Source organism: Oncorhynchus tshawytscha, linkage group LG14 (assembly GCF_018296145.1).
Source record: "Oncorhynchus tshawytscha isolate Ot180627B linkage group LG14, Otsh_v2.0, whole genome shotgun sequence".
Classification (NCBI taxonomy): Eukaryota; Metazoa; Chordata; class Actinopteri; order Salmoniformes; family Salmonidae; genus Oncorhynchus; species Oncorhynchus tshawytscha.
The window spans coordinates 43,308,369-43,325,168 of NC_056442.1; the positions used below are offsets into that span (position 1 = coordinate 43,308,369).

Below are 16,800 nucleotides of genomic sequence, written 5' to 3' on the forward strand. Positions count from 1 at the left end.
TAAAGCTCACAAAGTATTGGCATGGCAACTGAAAGCAGAGGAAAGTAAGAGGACAATTAATGCCATAGAAACTTTTACTAATGAGATATCTTTCGACCCTACTGAAATTAATAATAATTTTAAGAAATACTATGAAGACCTCTACACTTCCCAATCAAGCGATGATCTATCAGAGATCGACTCCTTTCTCTCCTCTCTCAACCTCCCATGCCTGTCAGGGGAAGACAGCGAGCGCCTGAGTGAACACTTCTCAGTTCCTGAATTGTTGGAGGCCATTAAATCCTTACCTTCTAATAAATCTCCTGGGGAGGATGGCTTCCCTCCAGAGTTCTATAAAGAATTTAGGGAGCTGTTGGACCCCCTACCTTATGGAGGTACTTAAAAAAGCCAGAGAAGACAACTGCTTTCCAGAGTCCTTCTCTCAAACAGTGATTACTGTAATCCACAAGAAAGGGAAAAACCCACTAAAGTGCGCCTCCTATAGACCAATCTCTCTCCTTAACACAGATTGTAAACTGGTCACCAAGATGCTATCTAAGAGACTGGAGTCATGTCTTCCCCTGTTGGTCAACCCAGATCAGACTGGCTTCATAATTAATAGATTGTCCTCCAATAATCTCAGAAGGTTCTTTGATATAATTCACCTTGCTAACAAAAACAAAATACCTAGTGTCACAGTCTCCCTCGACGCTGAAAAGGCCTTTGATAGGGTTGAATGGCCATACCTCTTTCGCGTCTTGGAAAAGTTTGGTTTAGGTACCATGTTTGTAAATTTGATAAAATCACTCTACAAATCTCCTAAAGCTAGGATTGCAACCAATGGGATTACTTCCTCCTCTTTCCCTCTTTATAGGGGGAACAGACAAGGTTGCCCAATTAGCCCCCACCTCTTTGCCCTCGCCATCAAACCGTTGGCTGAGGCTATTAGAACGTGCCCTGACATACATGGCTTTGAGGTGGGCCCCCATACCCATAAATTATCACTCTTTGCGGACGACCTTATCTTATTTCTAACAAACCCAGAACACTCCCTCTCTCACTTGCAGATCCTACTACAGTGTTATAGTTCTTTCTCTGGATATAAGGTCAATTTTGATAAAAGCAAAATCTTACCGTTGTCTGTCTTTGACCATCATACCATCAAGCACAAGTTTCCTTTTAGATGGTCGCCTATGGGCTTCACATATTTGGGCATAATGTTGGATGGTAATCTGAACAACCTCTATAAACTCAATCTGGCCAGTTTGTTGACCTTTGTAAATGGATGGACTTACCTCTCATTCTACTGGGTAGAATCAATGTAATTAAAATGAATATCCTGCCCAGATTTCTATATCCATTTCAATCTCTCCCTATCCCTGTTCCCGCAGCATTTTTTTCCTCTCTCGACAAGCTGACCAGACGCTTTATCTGGCACGGCAAAACCCCTAGGGTTGGCCTGGATAAACTGACCCTTGATTACAGTCAAGGGGGCTTAAACCTCCCCAATTTTGGAATGTACTACTGGGCTGCACAGTCTAGGTTTCTGGCTCAGAGGTTTGACAATGGTCCCTCTCCCTCATGGTTGAACATTGAAAAGCTTGAGGTAAATGATGACACTGTGGTGGAATTGTTTTACAAATGGGACAGAAAATCTATAAAAACCATCACAGACAACCCTTTAATCATACATTCTGTCCTGGCATGGTGCAAACTGCATGAGCTGTTCGGACGAGGGGGATTCCTTTCCCCTAAAACCCCTTTATGGAACAATAGATTGATCCCTATGTTTTTCCAGAATAGTAACTTTAGCCCATGGTCTGATAAGGGGGATCACCCTTCTGGAACATTGTTACGAGGAGGGAGTTCTTATGTCTTTTGATCAGCTGAAACAGAAATACCATTTGCCTAACAGGGACTTCTTTAGAAACATTCATTAGAAAAAGGGTGAGATTGGCTCCTCTGTTGTTTGTTGTAATGCAAATGTGATTTATTCACAAACCTCAATTCATGACCATTAGCATACTGGTTATTTCAGTTTGTAAACCTCATCTTCTCCAGCTCTGGCAGCAAAAAGTCCTTTGGTCCTCAGTAGCAGAAATACAGCCTATGTCTGTGTTCTCGCAGTTTCTGAGTGGTTCATTTCATATGGCTGATTATACAACAAAACAGGATTATTGTTTTGATTCATGTATGATTCCCCTATTTCCAAGCCCTGGCTAACCACCTTGGTGATTACAGTAATATATTTACTGGACTTTGCAAGACTGACAGCATCTTCAAGGGAAAAAGCAGAAATGTCATGAACCACATTTCCTTTTAAAAAAGCAGAGAGAAAAGAGCAAACACTGTTAATGATGGAATAATTTCTGAATGATTACTCTCACTGGTCTTTCTGCTGTAAGGAAAGTAAACACAATCACATTGATTTAATGATGTACAGTATTTACCTTCTGCCGGATCCATATACTCTGATGGAGGGGACTCTGTGTTGCCGTAAAAGAATTAACCACATTAACAGTCAACACATTTATTGGCCAATGATGGAAAAAGCTGTGACTCACAACATCTAACAGTGTGTCAATAGTTTGACTCATAATTGCAAGATGAAAAAGTTCAAATTTTAGACAGTTTGGGAGGAAGATATTAAGTGGCTAAAAGAACAACAGACAGAGAAAGAAGGTGAAAGGACCCAGAATTAGTGACTCATTTAGACTTAATTCGTTGTGTACAGTATATGTGGGGCAGAGTGCAGGATGCAGGAGGACGCAGGTAGGACTCACCCTCCTCAGCTCCCACTGACAGAGGATGCTATTTAGACACATCCTGTTGTATTATGCTGCTATGCATTGTCTATCTCTCTGTTACTCTCTCTCTCTTAATCTCTCCCTCCCTCCCTCTCTCTCTCACTCACTCACACTCTCTCTCTCTCACTCACACTCACTCTTTCTCTCTCTCATACTCTTTCTCTCTCTCTTGCTCGCTCTGTGTCACTCTCTCCATTTCTCTCTCTCTCCCTATCTCTCGTCTTTCTCTTTCTCTCCTTCTCTCTATTGTTTTGTTCTCTTTCGGTCTCATTCTTTCCATTTCACACACTGCAGCTTCTACACTGAACAAAAGTATAAACACAACATAAACAAAAATGTTGTGCACAAATTTGTTTACGTCCCTATTAGTGAGCATTTCTCCTTAGCCAAGATAATCCATCCACCTGACAGGTGTGGAATATCAATAAGATGATTAAACATTATCAGCAGTACACAGGTGCACCTTGTGCGGGGAACATAAAAATGGCCACTAAAATGTGCAGTTTTGTCACATAACACAATGCTACAGATGTCTCAAGTTTTGAGGAAGTGCGCAATTGGCATGCTGACTGTAAAAATGTCCACCAGAGCTGTTGCCAGGTAATTCAATGTTAATTTCTCTACCATAAGCCGTCGTTTTAGGGAATTTGGCAGTACGTCCAACCGGCCTTGTTTTTGAAAGAAAAACACATTTTTGTCCATTAAAAATAACATCAAATTGATCAAAAGTTGTCATCTTGCTCAAATTTCTGATCAATTTGTTGTCATTTTAATAGACGAAAAAAAGCTTTTCTTTCAAAAACAAGAACATTTCTAAGTGACACCAAACTTTTGAATGGTAGTGTATGTCGCAAGGATCTGTACACAGTTCCTCAAAGCTGAAAATGTCCCAGTTCTTCCATGGCCTGCACACTCACCAGACGTTCCCATCATGTTTGGGATCCTCTGTGTATGGCAGGGTATTCCAGTTCCCGCCAATATCCAGCAACTTCACAGCCATTGATGAGGAATGGAACAACATTCCACAGGCCACAATCAACAGCCTGATCACCTCTATGCAAATGAGATACAGTGTGTCGCGCTGCATGAGGCAAGTGGTGGTCACACCAGATAATGACTGGTTTTCTGATCCACGCCCCTAACCTTTTTTTAAAGGTATCTGTGACCAACAGATGCATATCTGTATTCCCAGTCATGTGAAGATTAGGGCTGAATGAATTTATTTCAATTGACTGATTTCCTTATATGAACTGTAACTCTGTAAAATTGTTGAAATTGTTACATGTTGCATTAATATTTTTGTTCAGTATATAAAATGATCTACAAGCAGTGAGCGTGGTAAACTATATTTTTGTTCAGTATAGTTCTACCTTGATGTCAGGCTCTTTCTTTCACCAACCCTATCTCTCTGGTTGGCCCTTATTAAAAAGACATGAGCCCAACCATTCCTACAGCTGTAGTTCCACTTTATGGTGCACACTGATGTGTCTACACTATCAATCATTTGTGGAATAACATGAAGTAGACAATAGCATTAATCCTGCCTCACTTTCCTTGTGTATAATGTATGAATTGTACCCAAAATTGAACTATTTCACAATAATTCAGTTACGTTTAAGGTGCACAGGAAATAGGATTTAGTATGCCTCAACTTGCTTTTGTGATTTGTATCTATGTCAACTTAACCTGAGAGAGATAGAGAGAGACAGAGTGAGAGAGAGAAAGAAAAAGAGAGAAAGAAAGAGAGAGTTAGAGAGGAAGGGAGAAAACTCGTGACCACATACACACAGAGCTTATTGCTTGAGAAAAACAAGACTCCTTATTGAGGCCTACGTCCCAGACAGGGGCCATTACATTCTAAATAGCATCATAAAATACATTCCTTTTCTTTCATAATATTGTTCTACCTAACATTGGTTTGGCATGTTGTCAATGGAGTGAGTTGTGAGCATTATGGCCTACAGCTGGGCTGATATGGTAAGGTGTGTGGATGGGTGGTAGCCTGGGAGGGGGATGGGCAGTAGTAGCATTATTGTCATAGCAACGAGGAGAAATCCCATGAGCTCATTTCTCAGGATTACTATCAGATGGGAAGGTCTCCAGTGGGTGGGGTGGTTTGGGCTAATCTTACTGCATGATGACTTGTCAGATACAGGTTCCAGTTCCAATCCCCGAGCCGACTAGGTGAAAAATCAGCCGATGTCCCTTATTAACCCTGATTGCTCCTCTAAGTGGCTCTGGAGTCTGCTTAATTAAAGAAATGTAAATAAGTCAAAATCAATAATTGCTAACAGCCTGAAAAAGTTGGTTCTAATTTGATCAATTAGTATGTCAACACTTCAGAACAAGACAATTCAAGGACAGGATGGGGGTGGCAGGTAGCTTAGTGGTTGGGCCAGTAACTAAAAGGGCACTGGTTTGAATCCCTGAGCCGACTAGGTGAAAAATCTGTCAATGTGCACTTGAACAAGGCACTTAACCCAATTGCTCATGTAAGCCACTCTGGATAAGAGCTGCTAAATGACTAACATGTAAATGATGATTCTACTGAAACCACTAGTGTGCCTCAGAAACAGGTAGTGTAAAACTACTGCAGCACTGCCCCCTTCTGGAGAAAAACTAGATATTGCAACCTCCCTTTCATTTAAAAACGAGAGGATAAACTTTTTTCAACATAAAAACATTTATTTCCCTAGAAGAGTTGAGAAGAACCATATCTCTCAAACAGAGCATAGTTTTTAAAATCTTCAATTTACACAACAACCCCAAGTAAACCTACATAGACATGAACACTGCACAGTGAAATCATTAGGCTACATCTTAAGAGGGTTTCGTTACAGAAAATATATTTCAAGTGGGTTCCAGGTACATTTCAATGCTCAGAACCGGATGGTTAAAGAGCACTTGTTCCATATGTCGAGCTAAACTTTCTTTACCAGTCATTAATTTCTCCACTTATTTCCTATATGACGTAGAGGGGTGGAAAATCTACAGTTTTGTTGCGTTTATTTCCAGTATCATCATCTGTTCTGAGCGTCACAGTTCCTCTCAGAGTATCTGTATCTCGGCGAAGTCGTCGAGAGAGCTGCCCTTCAGGGTCTCGCCCGGTCCCTCCGCGGTCCCGCTGTCTGACTCCTCCTCGATGGCGAGGCGCACGTCGGCGGAGGAGCACAGTGAACTGACGCTGCTTTGCTCAATGGAGCACAGGGCGCAGGCCAGAGGGGAGCTCAGGACCCTTCCTTCATAGAGGCCCTGGCTCCCCGCGGAGAAGGGAAGCGACACCTGGAAGGAGGGCATGGTGATGCTGTGCTTCTTTTGCCGCGCGCCCCATTCCCGCTGCTCCTCCTCGTGCACCAGACGCGTAAAAACATTCGACCTTCTCTTCTCCCGCCTTTTGGAGCGAACGTAGCCCAGCATTATTCCAACGAGGAAGACCCCATAAAAGGAGATTACTATGGAAATGTACACGTATGCGTTGCCGTTGCTTTTGTCAGTTTGGGACGCATCATTAGCCCTCTGCAGGGGAAGAAGTTGGGGCGTTGTAAAGTTGTCTGACCTCTCCATCCTCAGTGGAGTTTATGAAGTGGAGTTTATGAAGGAAGTTTCCTTGAAAAACAGAAACATGACAGAGGTTAGGATCTTGATTCTTTGCCAAGACTTTAACGCACATCTTTACGCACACTCACGCACACATTTAAGCACAGGTTTAAGCACATAATTTCTCAATTGCAGGCTATACGAATTATTTTATTAATCGTATAAAGTATGCCTATTCAGCCAAATACATTTTGTATTAGACAAAACTTAGTGAACAATTGCTAAAGCCTATTGTTACTAATGATACACTACTTATCCAACTTACCGAGCAATAAAGCTGTGGGACATGTGGACCCAGCTGTATGATCCGTGTCCTCGTGTGTGTACGCCTCTCGAATTTAATAACAGGATATCCAAGTGCATGGGAATATTTATATAGCGATCTTGGGACGTCTATAATCACGTGGACTCTGTGGTCGAGAGGCAAGTTTTGGCCCAGTGTCAAATTTTGAGTCGACAGAGCCCAGACACAAATGTGACAAACAATGGTTATCCGATTGTCGAACGCTATGTTCTAATTCTGTCAAGTTACTAAAGTAACTTTTTATTTTCTGATAGAATATGATATTTAACAGCTGTTGTTTAACAGATATTTAACAGAATTGATCCAAAATAATTTTCCATCGACATGCATTCGCGTGAGTTAATGGGTGTGCAAACGCTTCAACTCTAGCACACCAATCCTGTTAAAATTGAATATCCCAATATTGCGAAAATATATATTTCCCGGATGTTGAAATCAGATTAATTTTCAGTTCTGAAAGAAATGTAAAATAGTTTTTGATCATTGACTCAATAGCCACATTTCAACTGCACATGCATCGTCAATAAAGTTCAACATTATATCACAATAACCCTTTTTTAATTCACTTAATATTGGAAAAAGAAGCGAACTGAAGATTGCAATATAGAATATTTATAATTGCCGTTATCTGTCACGTGCACATCAGTTTTTTCCACAACCTTATAACTTGCAGCAATGATGTTCTAAGTAATATATATATATTTATTTTTATTTTTGAAAATATTTTTTATTGTCACATTTCCTTTAAAAACAGCTCATACATGTTTTACATCATTTCATACACATTAAAACGGCAATAAAGCATAAAACACAGCATTTGAAGGTTACATTTAAATTAGTTAAAAAGTACATGTTGTTAAAACCAATAAGAACAACCATGAATAAAAGTACTTTTCATTGTAAAAACATCAAATCTGTAAAGCCATTTAAAATGTGTACTAATGATCTAACAAAGGTAAAACCTTGTTAAGACATGAGAAACATGCTAAAAAGTCACTTTGTAAAAAGGCTGTCTTCGGTCCTTTGTTCAGGAGCAGGGTGAGTCCTTATCAAACTCGCCTCCTCCTGCTCTCCCGAATCAATCATTGTCCCGTCCTTAGGGGCCCAGAAGAGATCCCTCCCCTAGGCGCATCGCCCTAGGTGCCGCAGCGCTGTCAGGCCATGGCCGCCGGGACCTAGGGTGTTGTGGGGGACCCTTCGCCTGGGGTCGAGGCCTCCTTCCTTCCGTACCACCCCAGGGCTTCCGTGGCTACCATGGCCACTGCCTGGGGGGTGGTGTCTACTTGTTTCGCTACCAGCAGGTTACGGGAGGAGCACAGTGATTCCTTCAGGCACGTGAGGGTGGGCCAGATCTTGGTGAAGGCCTTCGATGGAATAGGCCTTCGGCCCACCCCATACAGCACGTGCTGAGGTCTTAGGTCCTCCCCTGCTGGCAGACACGGGGTGATCAGGGGGCCTGCTTCCTTCCACATTCACCCTTGCACATTCATCTTCTGTACATTCTACCATTCCAGTGTTTAATTGGTATATGGGAATTACTTCGCCACCATGGCCTATTTATTTCCTTACCTCCCTTATCCTACCTCATTTGCACATGCTGTATATATACCTTTCCTACTGTAATATTGACTGTATGTTTGTTTATTCCATGTGTAACTCTGTGTTGTTTGTTGTATGTGTCGAACTGCTTTGCTTTATCTTGGCCAGGTCACAGTTGCAAATGAGAACTTGTTCTCAACTAGCCTACCTGGTTAAATAAAGGTGAAATAAAAATATAAATTAATTATTACAGATAATGAAACAGAGTTTAAAACAACAAGATAACCTTTAAAATGGTATAAAATACATGTTTGAGGAATTTTAATTATGACATTTTTGATGTTTTGAATTTGGTGCCCTGCACTTTCACTGGCTGTTGTCATATCGATCCCATTAACGGGATTTCAGCCCTAAGAAGTTTTAAGCAACAAATGATCTAGGATAGTGCTAACGGGAGGGGTTTGGAAATTTGAGCCTCAAATAAGTAGGCTGTGATGAATGACGATGGTGGGCACGGTTGTTTAGTTTGATTAGCCTGGTCCCTTTTGAGCTTATTGGATAAATTAAGTTAAACAAGTTTGTTCTAGCTTACAGTTCAAACAAAACTTTCTCATGCAATAATTATCATTATCATCATCATTATCGTTATCATTGTCATCATCATCATTATTGTTATCGTTATCATCATCGTCATCGTTATCATTATCGTCATCGTTAGCATTTACATCATTATCATCATAACCACCTAACGGTACGTCACCAATCACTGCTTTATTATGGGTCTAATTGTAGTGGACGACATAATGGATATCAGATTTTTAAGACAGCTTAATTTCTCAATTTGCACTCAAATAACTCAAGACAGCACTGATAGACCAAACACAATCTTTATTTACTTCTTCATTTAATAATTTCCAAGGCAAATTACAAATAAATACAATTGATGCACTTATGTTACAAGGCAGATTCCCCAGACAAGTAGGGAGGAGTTCCAAAACGGGTCTATATTATAAAGCTTCAATAGATTTAAAATAGGCTATACATAATTCCTTCTCCCCTCATATAAAGTGTGTACAGTATAAAGGAAAACATCAGAAAGGCATGTTATTCTGGGTGACAGTAACACATACTGTCAAGAAACGATATCTTTCATTACTGTGTACAGCATTGTTATTCAAATATTTTCTATGCGTAGTTATCCACCTGAAATCACAAGAAAAGGCAACAGGTGTCATGTGCGGAATGGTGTTCTACAGAGCAATGTTTGTACCATTTAGGAAAGCTTTAGGCTACCTTTTGCTGTGACGTATCACATACAACAACATACAAGGAATGGCCTTTTCAAGTGCGAGAACACAGCATGCACACACACACACACACACACACACACACACACAAATAAATGCTGAAGCTGTCCTCTTAACTAAATTCTCTAAATTCTTAACTGTTGTACGGAAGTGTTTTGTGTGCATCTCTTCTTGCCACAGGTCAAGTAATCCCATCTTAGTTTGGTCCAAATGTTATATTATCATATGGCATACTGTGTACTTCAAGCATGACAGTGGTTCTAGAACTACAGCTCTTAGCAAGTGACTGTGTGGTTAATGTAAGTGCACACCTATAACAGAGTACAAATATGTTTTCTACCACTGAAAGAAATTGGTATTCACCAATCTACATCTTTCTTACAAACATTATGATTTTATGACAAGAGTATTATTAATTGGCATTATCATAAATAATAATAATATTAATGATAGAAATGGCAAGTGAAGAGTTCTGAAATTATAGAGTACCAGTCAAAAGTTTGGACACACCTACTCATTCAAGAGTTTTTCTTTATTTTACTATTTTCTACATTGTAGAATAATAGTTAAGACATCACAACCATGAAATAACACACATGGAATCATGTAGTAACCAAAAAACTATTAAACAAATGAAAATATAGTTTAAATTTGTGATTCTTCAAAGTAGCCACCCTTTGCCTTGTTGACAGCTTTGCACACTCTTGGCATTCTCTCAACCAGCTTCATGAGGTAGTCACCTGGAATGCATTTCAGTTAACAGGTGTGCCTTGTTAAAAGTTCATTTGTGGAATTTCTTTCCTTCTTAATGTATTTGAGCCGATCAATTGTGTTGTAACAAGGTAAGGTTCGTATAGAGAAGATAGCCCTATTTGGTGAAAGAAAAAGTCCCTATTATGGCAAGAACAGCTCAAATGAGTAAAGGAAAATGACAGTCCATCACTGCTTTAAGACATGCAGGTCAGTCAATCTGGAAAATTTAAAGAACTTTCTTCAAGGGTAGTCGCAAAAACCATCAAGCGCTATGATGAAACTGGCATTCATGAGGACCGCCACAGGAAAAGAAGGCCCAGAGTTACCTCTGCTGCAGAGGATAAGTTCATTAGAGTTACCAGCCTCAGATTGCAGCCCAAATAAATGCTTCACAGATTTCAAGTAAAAGACACATCTCAACATCAACTGTTCAGAGGAGACTGCGTGAATCAGGCCTTCATGGTTGAGTTGCTGCAAAGAAACCACTACTAAAGGACACCAGTAAGAAGAAGAGACTTGCTTGGGCCAAGAAACATGAGAAGTGGACATTAGACCGGTGGAAATCTGTCCTTTGGTCTGATGAGTCCAAACTTGAGATATTTGGTGTCAACCGCCGTGTCTTTGTTAGACGCAGAGTAGGTGAACGGATGATCTCTGCATGTGTGGTTTCCACCGTGAAGCATGGAGGAGGAGGTGTGATGGTGTGGGGGTGCTTTGCTGGTGACATTGTCAGTGATTTATGTACATGATTCCATATGTGTTATTGCATAGTTTTGATGTCTTCACTATTGTTCTACATTGTAGAAAATAGTAAAAATAAAGAAAAACCCTTGAATGAGTAGGTGTGTCCAAACTTTTGAGTGGTACTGTATATTCACTTCAAAATGTTCTGTTTTTCTTCTGGTGGAAGAGACTCATCATTTCACTGCCCCTAGCCGCAACCAAAATTTCCCCATTGGGATAATAAAGTCATTATCTTATCTTAGTCTCTCTGAACCTCCTGTTGACTTCATGCTTGTAGGATTGGATGGGCAGATGGGCATCAAATATAAATCATAGTACTAAAGCCTCACTAAGCAGAAAAAACAGCATCAACCAAACACAACAAAAATAAACACAGACAGCTAGTTTCTTCCTGTCCTGCAGAAAGTAAGACTAGTCTCTGGGCAGAATTAGGTTCTGGAATAAACAATAGAATACGCAGTGAAAAAAATGGATTTGGAGCCATGGATTTTGAACTTGGACAGAGAATTAGCCAATGAGGACTCTATACTAATGTGAACAGAATCACGGAATTAAAGGAGAAAAACAAATAATCAAACAGCAGCTATTAACCTAAATGTTAATGGTACTTGCTCTCTACAGGCTCTCATGGCTTAGCATTCCTGACGCCCTCAGACAGAAGGGCATTGGGGTTCAAATGGAAAGTTTTCCAACCAACCTGAGTTTGTGCTTCAATAACAGTCGACAACACTCAGACAGACATGAGCTCAACAGGCAACATGACATACCTGTCCTGTCTCATAACTCACATCTTGAGGAAAATCATCTCCAAAGAGGGTAAGAAGTGGAATGAACATGGAGATACTGTTTGAGGGTGTTCCAACAACACTCCTTACTTACTCTCCCCTAGCTAATCTTTCTCTCCAACAGTCTTCAGGGCTAGGCTATTGTCTATTGATTCACATTTTTAAGCAAAGCCATTTTATCGAATAAAGGAACAGTGGAGGGGAAATATTGCAACAACACAGCCTCCTCTCTTTGATATTTATATTTCTCTCCCTCTATCTCAATCTGTCTCTCTCTCTATCTCTCTCAATCTGTCTATCTTTTTTGGTCTCAGGAGAACAAAGTAGATTCAAGTCATTTGAGTGCTTCTGGTGGCTCGTCCAGGATGGGGGTTGGGGTTCGGGGGTCGGGTGGGGAAAAGAGGTTTGAGCAAGGAGCTGGGCGGCTTGAGGCAGATGCTGGCTCTGTGCTTGGAGAGGTTCTGGTCTGGTTTGGTCCTACTTCCCGCCATACATTCTCTCGATGTCGTCCTGGTACTTGCTCTTCAGCTGCTGGCGTTTGAGCTTGAAGGCTTCGGTCACCAGGCCCGACTCGGGGGTCCAGGGGTCGGGGCTCAGACGGATCTTACGGGGGATCTCAAACCGCTCCAGCTGGGCTGCACAGACAGACAAGAAGAGGAATTGCATCACAACTCCAGTCAGAGATGAAACCAAAGCAACCACCAAAAGGAATGGATGACAAAAGTAGAGCTTCAACCTGACTCACTATAACCTGTATCTACTACTACCACTACCATCTATCTATAACTTCCCTCGCCTCTCTCCAAGGTCTGATGACCTTTGACCTCTCACCTGATAGGGCGGCCTCGGTGATGACCTGCAGGACCACCTCCTCCATGGCAGCGTTGTCACACAGCTCCTCCCACGAGCCCCGGATAAGATACTGCTCCGCCAGCAAAAGCAGATGCTTCTGATTGGGCACCACAAAGCCAATCACGTACATCTCATCGCTGAAGAGAGATAACGGTTAAGAAGACACCACCATGTCTCTGTTTTTTTTTACATAGACTGATTCACACACACACACAGTTTTGCATAGCTATCCTCGTGGGAACCAAATAATTGATTCCCATCCAAAATCCTATTTTCCCTAACCCTAAATCTAAATCTAACCCTAACCTTAAACATTAACCTAACCATAACCCTAACCTTAACCCCAAACCTGTAACCCCTAACCCTAAAACTGTACCTAACTCCTAACCCTAACCCTAATTGTAACCCTAACCCTAACCCCTAAGCCTAAAATAACAGTTTTCCTCGTGGGGAGCGGAAAAATGTCCCCACTTGTCCAAATTGTCCTTGTTTACTCTCCTTGTGAGGACTTCTGGTACCCACAAGGCAAAGGAGGTTGACAGCATCTTAATTGGGGAGGAAGGGCTCATGGTAATGGCTGGAGCAGAATAGGTGGAATGGTATCAAATACATCAAACACATGGCTTGATGCCATTCCATTCACTCTGTTCCAGCCATTATTATGAGCCGTCCTCCCCTCAGCAGCCTCCACTGCCACAAGGATTGTCAAACAAAAACACAGACTCACGCTCACTGCACACACACACACACACACACCTGTTGGCGTAGGCACAGATGTTGTCTATAAGGGGGCAGTTCTTCAGCATGGCCTCCACCTTCCCCAGAGACACATACTCTCCTGCCTGGAGCTTAACCAGGTCCTTCTTACGATCTGTAGACACAGGGACACACTGAGGAGAACTGGAGGGGAAACAGCACATTTTCCACTGCACTGCAATTCTTTACAGACAGATGTAGACAACAGAGAGCTGTAGGATTTCTGTCAGTCTAAAGTAAACATGGCTCAAGAGGAATTCTCAGAAGTGAGGTGGAATTGGGAAACAGTTGTTCTTGGAAGCTGCCCTGCCAGACTGATGAATGTAGGGGCATAGGTTTTGAAGAAGGGATTCAGTGGTTTTGGGATGATGTTGATGTGGTGTGCTGGCATAGGCAGTATCAGGGAGTTTTCTTTATATACTACTGTACATGGATATCAGAGGAGGCTGGTTTGAGGAGCTACAGGATGATGGGCTCATTGTTATGGCTGGAATGCAATCAGTGAAGTGGTACCAAACACATCAAACATGGAAACAATGTTTGACTCTGCTCCATTGATTCCATTTCAACCATTCAATGAGCCCATCATCCTACAGCTCCTCCCACCAGCTTCCTTTGATGGACATGCCCAAATGTAAATGCTTATTTTAGCAAATATGAACTTGGGTGCATAACCATGGTGAAAGGGGACACTGAGAATTAAGCCATTCAGAAGAGGTGTTAATCCTGCTCCTCACCAATGATCTTGAGGCATCCATCAGGATGGACCTCTCCTATGTCTCCCGTACAGAACCAGCGCTGGCCGTTTTCATCCACAAAGAAGTCCTGGTTCTTGGCCTCGTTCTTGTAGTAACCCATGGTAACATTGGGCCCGCCAATCAGAATCTCACCTCGTGGGGTGGGCGTGTCTGTGATGTGGTAGCCACCTGGAGGACAGAGCAGTAGCAAAGCAATTAAGTAATAATGTGGCAAAGAAAGTAACTTAATTATTAACTTTATGTCCTGAATACAAAGCATTATGTTTGGGGCAAATCCAACACAACACATCCCTGAGTACCATTCTTCATATTTTCAAGCATGGTGGTGGCTGCATCATGTTATGGGTATGCTTGTCATTGGCAAGGGCTAGTGACTTTTTTTAGGATAAAAAGAAACGTTATAGAGCGTACCACAGGCAAAATCCTAGAGGATAACCTGGTTCAGTCTGCTTTTCACCAGATGCTGGGAGACAAATTCACTTTATTTTTTAGCATTTTACCTCCTTTATCTTCCCAATTTCAACCTTATCTCAACGCGGCAACTACCCAATGGGCTCGGGAGGCAATGGTCGAGTCTTGCATCCTCCGAAACATGACCCGCCAAACCGCGCTTCTTAACAACTACCCGCTTAACTCGGAAGCCAGCCGCACCAATGTGTCAGAGGAAACGCCGTTCACCTGATGACCAAGGTCAGCCTGCAGGCGTCCGGCCCTCCACTGGGAGTCGCTAGATCACGATGAGCCAAGTAAATTCCCCCTGGCCAAACCCTCGCCGAGCCCAGACGATGCTGGGCCAATTGTGCACCGCCCTATGGGACTCCTGATCACGTCCGGTTGTGATACAGCCCGGGATCGAACTGGGGTCTGTAGTGACACCTCTAGCATTGCGATGCAGTGCCTTAGACTGCTGCGCCACTCGGGAGGCCCGACAAATTCCCCTTTCAGCAGGACAATTACTTAAAACACAAGGCCAAAAATAGTTACAGTTTTGACTTAAATCGGCTTGACAATCTATGGCAAGACTTGAAAATGGCTGTCTAGCAATGATCAAAAACCAATTTGAAAGAGCTTGAAGGATGTTGAAAAGAATAATGTGCAAATATTGTACAGTCCAGGTGTGCAAAGCCCTTAGAGACTTACCCAGAAAGACTCACAGCTGTAATTGCTGACAAATGTGAACTAGTATTGACTTAAGGGTTTGAATATTTATGTAATCAAGGTATATTAGGGATTTATTTTTCAGAATTTAATTTGACAAATGTTAGAATATGTCTTCTACTTTGACATTACAGAGTACTTTGTAGATCATTGACACACAGTGACGGATAAATACATTTAAATCCCATCTTATAACAACAACATTTGGAAAAAATCAAGAGGTGTGAATACTTTCTTAAGGCACTGTATGATGGACAACTGTGCAGAGGAAAGAGTTGTGTTCTGAATATCTTCCTTACAAGATCATGGTGAATGCAGTTAAAATATGAGAGGGGGGGGGTAAAGAGACCCAAGGGTCCTCCTCCCTGTCTGTCTGTGTCACTCACCCTCCACCCAATCCTTGAGCTTGATTTCAGAACAAATGAGTGGCCCTCCAACTCGCCCTGTACTGTAGTCCCACACTGGAACACACACATTCACATTATCATCACAAGCTGCATTGACTCACCACGGTATGATACACAGCCGCACTGTTATGCTGAATGCGCCCCATCCGTTACCGTGGAAACCTGATCAAACCATGGTAACCCCGCCAAGGCCGTGCTCTCACTCCCATCCCTGAGGGATGACAGCACTTCCTCATTGGACTGTTAATAGTAATGCTGGGCAACGGATCACTGCTGGCTGCAGTCTTTTACTGCATTGGGGAGAACTAATGGTTATTTCAATGCTGTCTCCCATTTACTTTCTCTTCAGCTCCATCCCTCTGTATCCCAAAAATCCCTCCTTTCCTCCCTCCAACCCCTCTCTCTCTCACACACTCTCACACTCTCTCTCACACTCCCTCACTCTCGCTGATGGTTCCAGCTCCGCAGGTCTCGGTGAGGCCATAGCCCTGGCCCACGGGGCAACAGAAGCAGACATTAATGAAGCGCTGGGTGGCGGCAGAGAGGGGCGCCCCGCCTGACAGCAGCACCCTGGTCTTCCCCCCCAGTAGGGACCGAACCTTCTTAAACACTAGGCTGGAGGGAGGAGAGGGGAGGGGGAGGAGATCAGTTAATTCATGTTTACACTTCCTGGTTGAACTGTGCCTCAACCTTGTATCAGGTTTTGTGTGTGTAATCGATATAGTGTGTATATGTAAGGTGTGTGTGTACTGTAGTTGACTGGCGTACTTGTCACACAGTGGTGTGCTGCGTCCCTGGGAGAGCTGCTCCAGCTTGTAGTTGTAGGCCAGAGTGAACAGAGTCCTCTGAGCACTGCTCATCTCCTCCACCTTGGTCATCACATTCTTATAGATACGATCCATTATCTCCTGTAGCACACAGAGACAGAGAGAGAGAGAGAGAGAGAGAGAGAGAGAGAGAGAGAGAGAGAGAGAGAGAGAGACAGAGAGAGAGAAAGAGGGAGAGGGAGAGGGAGAGAGAGAGACAGATAGAGAGAGAGAGACAGATAGAGAGA

The 16,800-nt window shown here is 42.4% G+C and overlaps 2 protein-coding genes across 2 annotated transcripts in view; both read right to left on the minus strand.

Moving 5' to 3' along the window:
• Positions 1–5,450: 5,450 nt before the first annotated feature.
• Positions 5,451–6,777, minus strand: kcne4 (potassium voltage-gated channel, Isk-related family, member 4). The gene is made up of 2 exons (XM_024445813.2): positions 6,649–6,777; positions 5,451–6,392 (listed from the first exon to the last, which is right to left on the minus strand). Exon 2 carries the CDS (start codon positions 6,348–6,350, stop codon positions 5,835–5,837), a length of 516 nt encoding a protein of 171 aa, XP_024301581.1. The 5' UTR covers positions 6,351–6,392; positions 6,649–6,777; the 3' UTR covers positions 5,451–5,834.
• A 4,295-nt stretch (positions 6,778–11,072) lies between these two features.
• The window catches only part of LOC112267450 (long-chain-fatty-acid--CoA ligase 3-like), a 45,059-nt gene continuing 39,331 nt past the window's right edge, over positions 11,073–16,800 (minus strand). Inside the window, exons 9-15 of the mRNA XM_042297573.1 lie at positions 16,515–16,654; positions 16,189–16,361; positions 15,726–15,800; positions 14,161–14,349; positions 13,424–13,538; positions 12,647–12,804; positions 11,073–12,450 (exon numbers count right to left, since the gene is read on the minus strand). Coding sequence (XP_042153507.1) covers positions 12,293–12,450; positions 12,647–12,804; positions 13,424–13,538; positions 14,161–14,349; positions 15,726–15,800; positions 16,189–16,361; positions 16,515–16,654 — 1,008 coding nt within the window. The 3' untranslated portion in view covers positions 11,073–12,292. The remainder of the gene's footprint in view (positions 12,451–12,646; positions 12,805–13,423; positions 13,539–14,160; positions 14,350–15,725; positions 15,801–16,188; positions 16,362–16,514; positions 16,655–16,800) is intronic.